This window comes from Merops nubicus, unplaced genomic scaffold, assembly GCF_000691845.1.
Source record: "Merops nubicus isolate BGI_N331 unplaced genomic scaffold, ASM69184v1 scaffold19237, whole genome shotgun sequence".
NCBI classification, from domain to species: Eukaryota; Metazoa; Chordata; class Aves; order Coraciiformes; family Meropidae; genus Merops; species Merops nubicus.
In genome coordinates this window covers 6,012-16,543 of record NW_008618532.1, presented here as the reverse complement: position 1 = coordinate 16,543, position 10,532 = coordinate 6,012, and the positions used below count along the sequence as shown (strand labels likewise).

The 10,532-nt window shown below is 38.5% G+C and overlaps 1 protein-coding gene across 1 annotated transcript; it reads right to left on the bottom strand.

Annotated features, from left to right (window-relative positions):
- Positions 1-4,060: 4,060 nt before the first annotated feature.
- CMTM8 (CKLF-like MARVEL transmembrane domain containing 8) lies at positions 4,061-10,250 on the bottom strand (the record flags this gene model as incomplete). The annotated part of the gene is made up of 4 exons (XM_008943481.1): positions 4,061-4,144; positions 7,240-7,356; positions 9,935-10,108; positions 10,163-10,250. Coding segments are annotated over 4 exons (463 nt in total), but the record flags the coding sequence as incomplete, so codon positions are not given.
- Between the last annotated feature and the right edge of the window lie 282 nt (positions 10,251-10,532).

Sequence of the window (10,532 nt, the reverse complement as noted above, 5' to 3'; positions counted from 1 at the left end):
CGGCAGCGGGGGTAGAGGAGAACAGGTCGGAGCGAACACTGCCAAGCAGGGCGAGCATCGCCTCGCCGCACGTTGGGCAGGTAAAAGGCCCCTCGGCGTGTCAGCTTGCCGGCCATGTTCTTGGAAGGGAGCTGCGCCGGTGCTTCGCAGGGCACGCACAGCTGCAGACAGCATCTCCCACAGCGCATCTTTTTCTCACCGAAAACTTTCAAACCTTCTGATTCACGGTCTCATAAAACACTTGCATTAAACGGGCAGCGACAATCAAAGCTGTAATGACTTTCCAAATGTCTCAGCCCTGTTGTTTGAATTAAATCTCGCAGAGATACTAACAAAACTCGGCAAAGGAAGCTACTTATTTCCTCAGGTTTAAAAATAACTTGGTTTTGCTTTCTGACAAGTGAGGTAATGGGCCTCCGGGCTGGGCATATGCTGCTTTTAAACTCAGTAGACTAGTAACTCCATTTCCTGCTGCTCTCTTCTGCAGTTAGGATGCACATTCTTTTCATATCTAGTATTTAATATTCAAAACCTAAAGTAATTCAACAACTAAAATTTTCTTAGGAGGGAAGATGAGTGAGTTCAGATAATCTCCTGCACAAGTAAGAGGCTAGCATAAGTAATTTACACAAGCAAGACAGGGTTTGCAGTGGGGGCCATGGTCTGCAATGGCCCAAGCAGCACATAACTTGGAGCATCTGTTAAGCCAGCTAGTGGTTGTGACAGAAGATACTGCCCACCCTACCAACTCTTATTTCATGTCATTAGATAGGAAGGCTACAACACTGGCAATCTCCACAAGAGCAAAATGCTAGCTGCCAAGAAAGAAGTTTTGGGTTACTTTTTTAAAGAGCTTCCTTTCCCCCCTGCCCCCTTCTGCTTACAGCTCACATTCAGAAGCATGCACATCTAAGTTCCTGGCAAGCCCTGTGCAGGAACGTTCTAGTTACTTCTGTACTTCCTATTAAGAAATATTTTTCTCACCCGCTGATTCCACTTTTTTAGTTCTTCTTTTGAAAGCGTGTATACAGCTGATCCAAGTTCACCCCAGTGAAACAGAAATACCTTTAAATTAATAGGAGTAGAATAACAGTTGTATTTTCTACTCAGAAATACAGGCATCTTCAGGAAACCACTGGCACAAAGTCAGTCTAAAACACTGCTAAATTTGAAGCTTTTATTAGTTACACTGTCTACCTCATCTTGTTAAGTGCATCCTGTGTGGTAAGAAGAGATACTGACAACTCCTTAATAAATGAAATTTGGTGGCCGTAAGAGCATCTGTCATTCATGTAATGGCTAGCCCAGCCCTAACCCGTGACACACATGTATGCAGGGGACTAAATTTTTCAGAGACAATCTGAAACAAGTTATTTGTAATGACAAATAGCTTCGTTTTGCAAGGTGATTAGCATTTTTGTTGTTGCTCTAAATCTGTAGTAAGAATTTCACTAATGATTTAATCACTTACCAGTTGTTCTTTTAAATAAGGTTTCTTTCAAACATACAAACACTAAGCTATGCCTGCAGCCACAAATCTTGTTTTATGATAAGCCACAGCTAGCTTACCTTCTTTATCAATATTAGAATATACAAATGTGTAAATCGTAGTTTGCAAATTGCTGGAAGAAACAGATCACCTTTTGGGTGCTTAAGCTTTTCTTCAGGCCTGAAATAGGAGGAGCAAACTTCAGAAATAAATCTCAGCTTCTACTGGTTGTTCCAATTTTAACAAGATACTCAGAACACTTGAAAAAGAGGCAGTTGGTACTTGGGGAACAGCTGAGAAAGGAGACAGACAAGAAAAAAAAAAATGGGAAGTAAGGTGATTATCTTTCTAAAACGAAAGAGCAAGGCAGGTAAGTTATGGTTTGTGAAGGAAAACAAACAAACCAACAAACCAAGGCCAAGCATAAAGCAAACTTCTGCCTAATTCTGAATTTTTTAAAAAAATTCAGAATTCAGGATTCAACTCAAGAGATTTGCCTTTGGAAGACATTCCACACATCTTCCCTTGAGGATCAGTGCTGAAGTCTCAGAGAGGTGGTAGATATTTTGCCAGAATCATTCCTTACCTGGCAATAGTGTGGTTTTGTCCTTCACTAGTGGACTTATTCCGACATGTAGCACATAGTTTCCATGACAGTTTTTGGATGAAATATATTCCTCCCTCTTACTACCTCTACCCACAAATGTTGTCTGGGTTAAGACTTTAGAACAGACCACTGCAGTTACCACAAAATCATGAAACATTTGTGCAAACATAGTCATGTTCTTTGGACTTAACATATAGGTACATCAGATACTAGTTAAGAAAGAATTTCTGTTACTACAGAGGCATTTTTACTGATGAGAAATCACTGATGAGATTTCCATTCTGACTATATTTCTAGTCACATTTTATCAGTTGACACTTGGATCATTTTTATGCCTTTGAGTTTTTCCAGCAATTGAAAGGAGTGTATGGGATTTTAATGACACATTTTATCTGTGTAGATAAAATGCATAGTTTGTAGCCCTTCTTCCATCTCACAACTGGGTAATTTTAGCAAGCAGCAGACAGCCTGACCTTTGTTGTACAAGCCAGATGCAATCTACAGCCAAATATAGGTTTTAAAATAATATCTTGGCTTCCCTTACATTGAAATCCTGTGACTCTGGCAGATAATAAAGAAAACAACGTGACTGAGAACAGAATTAGCTGGCTGCTGATAAATCTTCTTGGCTGCAGGGCATTCTTGTAAGTAAGCACACATCATTTAGTTCCAGGGAGAAAGAAGGTTTTATTAAGCAGTAAGATTTCTCTACTACTACATATAATTGTCCAACTAAGTTTTTGAAGACTGGAAGAGAGTCCAGATCCTCTTAATCTAGGAAGAAAAAATGTACCAATCATTTTAAATGAGAAAAAAATCTTTAAATAATAACACAAACTAATCTTACACTCTCAACATATTTCCTGGAAAAAATTCGCTAGGTAATTTCCAAGTCATTTTCAAAAGGTATCTGTTTTGAAAGTCATAATCCTCTGTCACTCTGCTTGACTCATATTAAAATATGAGTGGCAAATTAAAAACTTAAATTGTTAAACTAACAATTCACAGATTATGCCAGCAGACAGGACGAGAGTGAGGAAATTAATTGTTTCTAGCACTAGCACCTTGACAATCCTTCTATGGATTTAATCTTCATATCTTTTAATGGGTTTTAGAAGCCTAGATTTTAATTAGGACAGATTCATGCCCTAATCTAATGAGAAGAAAGAAAAACAGTCCCCTAAGAAATAAAGTGCATTACTTTTAGTAGGCGTTTTGTAATCTTCTTAGTAGGTGAAGCACTGAACACTAAGGGGCTGTTGTTTAGACTTACGTATTGAAGCCTACTGGATTTAAGAAACCTATCAAAAATAATGCACTTCAGGTGTAACATTCCTTCAGTGAGCTTCAGACCTACAGTAACAGGTTCCAAAAACAACCTCATGGTTGTGGGAAGCTGTTAGAATATGCAAACTGACAGGATCATCAGAATTCTTAGTAGCATAGACTTTATGCTGAAAAATAAATTTAAAGAAAGAACAACCTTCTACTCTCAGTTTACAAACCATGCACAGTTGGGTCAATTAGTTATTTATTTTAAAAGTTTGGGGTGTTTTTTTTTCTGTACAATGTCACTTTTTTATACATAATAATGACAGAGTATCAATCAGTTTTTATTTGTAGCATTTAGTATCAAAAGTATACTTGTAACATTTAAACAGTTACATTTACAAAACTGGCACATTGTCTGAGTAAGATTTATTAAGGGTACAGTACTAATATCTACACAATGTCTAGAAAAGTATCACATTAATTTTAAAAGAAGCAGTATGAAATTTTATTGTACAGTACAAAGTCAGTGTTAGATGTCTCTAAAGATGGTATGAGAAATAATTATTTAATATCAGCTTAAAATATAGCGTCTAACAGAAGCGTTTGAGAAGAGCTCACCCCTCCTCCAAGCTTTGGTCAAGACTGTAATCTTCAAGTTATTTTATACTACAGAATTAATTTTAACAAAATTTTTACTGCAAAGTTCGTGATCGCCAAGATATAAAGCTAAAATACGTATTTCCAGCATAGCAGGAGGTAACCATGAAGGCAAAGAACTGTAGAGAGAGGAGAAAAAATAAATTAGGAAAAACAACATATATTTGAGATCACTGTCCTTTCTAAGAAAAAAGTAGTTCTTGAATTTGGAAAAAGGAGAAATAGCAGGCTCACTAACATGGTATTCTTTCACCACCTTATACTTGTACGGCCATCACAGTTGGCACTAAGTGAGCTTACATTATGAATAGATATATGGGCCTAGAAGCAGAGGAAACATGGTTTATTTCAACTCCTATCTCCACATTATAGTGCCTCAGTATAGATCTTACAGACTGTAGTCCCACCTATACTATAGTTACTGCTTTTAGCATCAGTTGCTGGTAGAGTCTGAGGGATAGTCCATGGCCAGCTCAAACTAACCCTCCTGCACTGCTGCTGTGTTGCAGGAATTGCTTCCAGCCCACCTGTACCTCAGCAGGCCACACTGTCCATCAAAGCAGGTTTGTATATAGAGGAAACATGGATCCAAATGCAGGCCCAGACATGTTCTCAAACACCAGTACTGATTAGGTTACCAATTATAGAGGTCCTCAGTGCAGTAACAGGGACAGCAGCCGGGCTGGGATATTACTACTTTGTGACAAATTGATTACAGAATAAACCTTCTGTAGTAGGCTAGATTTATTTTATAGATGAAAACTACACAATTACCAGTGGTGTTGCTTCTACAGTCCTTTGGTTTCTGTGTGTGTGCTTCAAGAACAGCTGTGAACTATTTCAGTTGTACTGATAAAGTCCAATTCAGTGTTAGTGGCTAAGTTCCTGTTAATCTCTGCATGTTGTTCAAAACAGATAATGTTGAAAATGGTCTTGACATTGAGAAAAAGTCAAAAATTACTAAAATCATGCAAGTACAGAATTACAAAGTTGGGCAACCATGAAGAGTCTGTATGGTGACCATGACAACTACGATGAAACTAGAACACTGCAAACTAGCTTCTGGTCAACCATTGTTAGCATTAGGTCCAGTGTCTGTGCAAGGCTGGGACAGAGCTGCAACAGAATGCAAGGCTCATCAAAGGCTTACTGATCAATCAAGAATCAAGATGTCACCCTCAGTTACCTTAAGCTGATTACAATACATTAAAATACTAAAAAACACACACCTAGGAGGAGACTTTGTGCGTGAAAGAAACATAAATGAAATCCCAGGTAACCAATCAGCTATTGCGTCATGATTTTCCTCAGTCACCCTTTTGTATGCAGGACCCTCTGTGATTCCTGGGGATGTGCTAGCTTTGCAGATTATCACCTAGCACACTTCCTGCACAGAACTGGAATAACAAATACCTCAACTCTGTGTGTCGATTGGTTTTCTGTACACTGGGTAAAGAACCCAGATTTGTGGCAACAGTCTTGCAACAAGACCAGAATATTTTGTGCTGGAAAATGAACCAAATAATGCTGATGCTGCAGATAGGATTAACACTGGCTTTCTAAGAGGTGAGCAATGATTGGACAAGACAGAACAAAAGCAAGTTACACAAAGGGAAATTTTAATTACATATTAGGAGAGTGAAAAAAAAAAAAAAAAAAAATCACAGTGAGAGTAATCAAAGATGGCAAGAGAGGCGCAGAGGCATTGTGGAATAGCCTGTCCTTGGAAATACTCAACACTGAGAGCAGGGCACTTACACCCATGCATACAGGCAGTAAAGCTAAATCCTCCACAGAGGGATCTTGGTGAGTCTTGTCTAATGTAAATTTAGTCTGTGGCACCAAAAACTGCAGGTGATGATGTAAAATATTATTACAGTAAAAAACTGCAGCATTTTTATTTTCCAATAATTTTGTTTCTTACAAAAAAAAAAAAAGCTCCATCTAAAATCTTTCTAACAGAGAACAATTGTTGGAGATAAGATGATTTACTAAATTCTCACAAATAACTATCCATGAAACTCTTAATGGGTTCAGAAAGCAAGAATCTACATTTAATAGTCTATTTAGACAGTGCATTAGATAAACACTATTAGGAGGTATTAGCAGAGATTCCAAGCATCCCATGAGACACTGATCGTTCATGCATTTTGCATAAAATCTGAATCAGCATGGAAGCTTATGCAGCAGCAAGCAAGTCCCTGTCAACAGCAGTGGCTGAGTAACAGATCAATAGCTACAAACTGCCAAGGGGAGAAGACCCTGAACACCACTGAAGTGACAGGGACATGGTTATCCAATTCCCAAGACAAAAACAGAGCAGGTGTTCAAGTCTCTGTGTTCACGGCTGTAAGCTTGGGTCATTAAGACAGGATTTGTGAATATTCCAGGGAAGACAAATGCAGAAGCATGAACAGTCAGCAAAGTAGCTGTGATTCAGACTTACTGTTGCATTGGACTACTATTGCCACAACAAGCAAAAAGTTCTTTTACAAGTCCCTTAACTTAGCTAGAGAATGCGTTCATCTACTCAGAAAATGACAAGGCTTATTAAAAATAAATAAATTAATTTAAAAATTGGTTTTTGCCCACTTTGACTGCTCTGGATTTCCCAATATAAGTCATAAGACAGTAATGTCAGACTAATTAATCATTTCCATCTACTTTAAAACACTGGGAAGTTACACGATTTTTCAGATCAAAAGGTGAGGCTGTAACAAGATTACTGTAGAAACCATAATACCACTTCAGGACCTTCCCAAAGGTGCTATGTAGTTGGCTCAGCCCACAAAAGCTGAATGCATCTTACCCACGTGTGCAAATTTAGCTGAGTTAGTTTAAACTGCTTTAAGTTGTGCAAGTTCATTGAGGTGACTTGATGCTCACATAAGCTGTTTTGTCTGCTCGGATGTGCAGACTATAACCTCTGCCAGAGCACTAATAATAAATCTGGGCAGGGGAGGAAAAAGCAGTATGATCTTAAAATCATCAAAGCCTTTTCCGATGTGACTGTCATCTCCTGGTGAAATTCCAATCATCTCCAAAAACTATGAACTAAATTACAGCTACCTATAGGTTTTGTGCATGAGATTCTGCATCAATCTGCAGCTTCTCAAAATCCAGAACACATGCATTTCAACCCACACGTCCAGCAGCCTTCTCTTGATACAACTCTATTTGACATAGAACTGGTTTAAGCAAAAAATGAACTCACTGAAGAAGCTGCCCAGCTGTTGTAATTGTGACTGTCCAGTTCTTTGGTAACTGAAGATGCATCTACAATGGCAGCAATGAGGTACAAAACAAAGGCACTTCCATTAAAACACAGACCCTGTTGAAAAACCAAACAACGTAAGTAATTAATATGCACACGCATTTGTTACCATTTTCTATTCCAACACTACAAAACTCTCCTCTGAAATATAATTTAGACATACAAGGTACACAAGAAATGTGATTCTTAACAATTTTTACCTTCTTCTAAGTAACATTAAAATTTACACTTCGTATGCTTCATACACTTAAAAATGAGTGGTGTTTATCTCACCTATATTGCTTAATCTAATAACAAGTATTATCTTTATCCACAGATCTCACCTCTCTTGTTTTATCTGGGCATTATAGTAATAAAATAATAAGCTACCAATTTTAGCATAAGATGACAACATTTGGCAGGTTCAGGTGAACTTCCGTAAAACACTGATTTTAAACTCCAAAGTTGATTGCCTAGAGTATTTGTTGATATTTTTAGATTTCCTGTTCCAAGATGACTCAATTACCCTGGAAAGCTACAAATCCCTGCAACATCTTGTCATGTAGAAAAGAAAAAAGCACATACTTTTTGAGAAGTGCTGCTCTGGGAAATAGCACTGTTGGGGAAGATGGAATGCAATGCAAGCTGATTGGGCCATTACTGCCAATATATTACTCAAACCAAATGGTTCATGCTAAATTACCATCTGCTTCTTAAATTTACATTTACCAGATTTTAAAAGCTTCCATTGATTGTTTTAGCAAAGAACTCGCAGTATTAAAGGAGAGTCAGTTTGGAAGCACGTCCTTTGGGTTAATTTGCAGTAAAAGTAACTGCATCTTAAGCAATTTGGTGATGTGCTTAACCTGCAAAAAGTGAATTTATGACAGAGAAGTCCAGATGTAATTTTGGATACTGCATACAATAGGCACACAGTCTGAACTAACTGTTGCCTAAGGAACCAGAGCAATAACTAGCAGAGACTGAAATTCAGGATACAAGAGAGAACAGGGGGAAGGTGGGCATAAACTCTCTCACTCAAAAAGGTCATGCTTTTTTGAGTGAAGAGATTAACAACATCTCCCTGAAAAGAGACCCAGCATTTCTCTTGGCCAGCCAGGAGTGGCAGAGGTCCAAATCAAAGGCTGTTCACAACAGCTCTTTTAATACCTAGGGTAAAACAAGCTGGAATGTGAGGATCTTTTATTTATTTTGCATTTATTTTCTCTCCAGATTCCCCTTTACTAGAAAGGGACACTACCTTTGGACCTACATTTATGTGATCTTATCGACAATACATTTGGAACTCAGAGTGAGAAATAAAACATTCAATATGAAGTAGGAACAAATCAAATACTCCAGCTTGTCTACCATAGATCAGGGGTAACTCATTTATGTGCAGCTTTTGTCTAATAATAGTGTTAAACTGATGAAGGAGGAGTAATGACTAAAGCTGTATCCAAATTAATAAGAAGGTGCTTTCCCTTTGAATATGTCTTACTTGCATCTAATGCAATGGGAAAAAAAAACCAAACAAACATTCCATTGAAATGGATCCAGGCACTTTCCTGCTGTAACTGAAATAATCCAACATTTCTATAGCAGTGTTATAAACCTTAATGGTAATTACTGGTCATGAAACCTGAAACCAGAGAAGCTATCTGAATGTAATCCTGGTTGTTCTTATTAGTAATTGCTGTAACTGGGTATTTGTTACAGCAGCAAATGGGAAGATGAAAAGAGTATTCCATTTTAGTGATGTACACAATATAACTGATAAGCTGTTTGCAACACAGAAGTCAAATATATTTTATGATAAAAATAACAGAATTCTAGTCAATCTTCAGATAGTAAAAACAACAAACCACAGTATCTCACAGTATCAGACAAATGCAAGACTAAAATTGATAGTAATGCTTGGATAGGTCAGAAATAGCCAGTTGGCCAAAATTACTTTTACGCTCTACTACCCTTGACAACAGCCTGTTACAAAAATCAGGTAAAAATAATACTGTTGAGAGGTACAGCTAGCGAGGTTGGTTCAAACCACAAAAATAGTGACTCTTTTCCATAATTACATTAGCTGTTTATCTGATTTGCATTGTCTTGAGCTATAAGCTAAGTATTACACGGCCTGTATTTTACATATATGCAACACTAATTTTCACAGTAAGCCATATATGGATTGTTAGACTTGCTACCTCTGAACCACCTTTGCTTTTACTTTAGCAGAGGAAGAGTGATGTTTTAAGAGCCAGGGTCTCTCTTTCAACTCACAGTGTGGTTTCAAGTAGGAATTTCAGCTGTTTAAGCTGTACAGCCAGGTCTGTTAGCTCAGAGGCAGCAACAGGCTCATTCTTCATGGTACATAATTATTACAGGGAGAAAGAGAGGCCACGTTGCATAAGTATCAGTCACACAATTATTAAAAATCAAACTACTACATCAACCACTGAACAAAATGGTGAAACAACACTGGAGAAGTGTTTTAAAAATGTCTGGGTAGTATGAATGTTAAACGCTGCAGTTACGCAGCCACGAGGGAGAAGTCTGCAAAAAGCAGAGGTACAGTTGGTTAGCTACACCTACAGAATGCATCCATATTTTAACCTCTTCACAACCCAGCCAACCCGAAACAAAGAACAGGCGTATTTACCACTGTGGTCCATGGCACCTGAGGGATCCTGGTATAGGTCATCGTCATATAGATGATCAGAAAGAAGAGGGTGAGGACCCAGTAGAACACGGCTACAAACATGACCCAGCCGAAGGCCGGGTACAGGAAGTATTCTGTCCCAGCAATCAGCGTCCACACCAGCAGCCCCAGCACCTGCACAAGTGACGGAGAGGAGAGAAAACTGTTACACAGTCTCAGAGCTCCTACCTTGGCGCCGGGGCAAGGAGCAATGCCATTGCCATTCACATAACCATTGAGGAGCTCAGCTGGGCTGCCACACCAACAGAATACTAATCTAACAGCAAATTACAACATATAAAACTGGTTTTTGCTGCAACAGAGTGTCACAAAGGGCAAGGAAGAACAAGGCATCTTGGTGTTGATTTAGCTCACCTTTTTACTCTTATGGAGCAGTAACTGCAGTGGTTTTACAGCTAGCTCTCAAAAGGATTGCTTATTATAGCCTGCTGGCTTACACAGACGAAGGTAGATACTCCTCTTTTGCAGTCAGTGAAGTCACTTTAAAAACAGAGGCCTGTGAAGGACCATTGGGATCTTCAGGCCCCACCTGCCACAG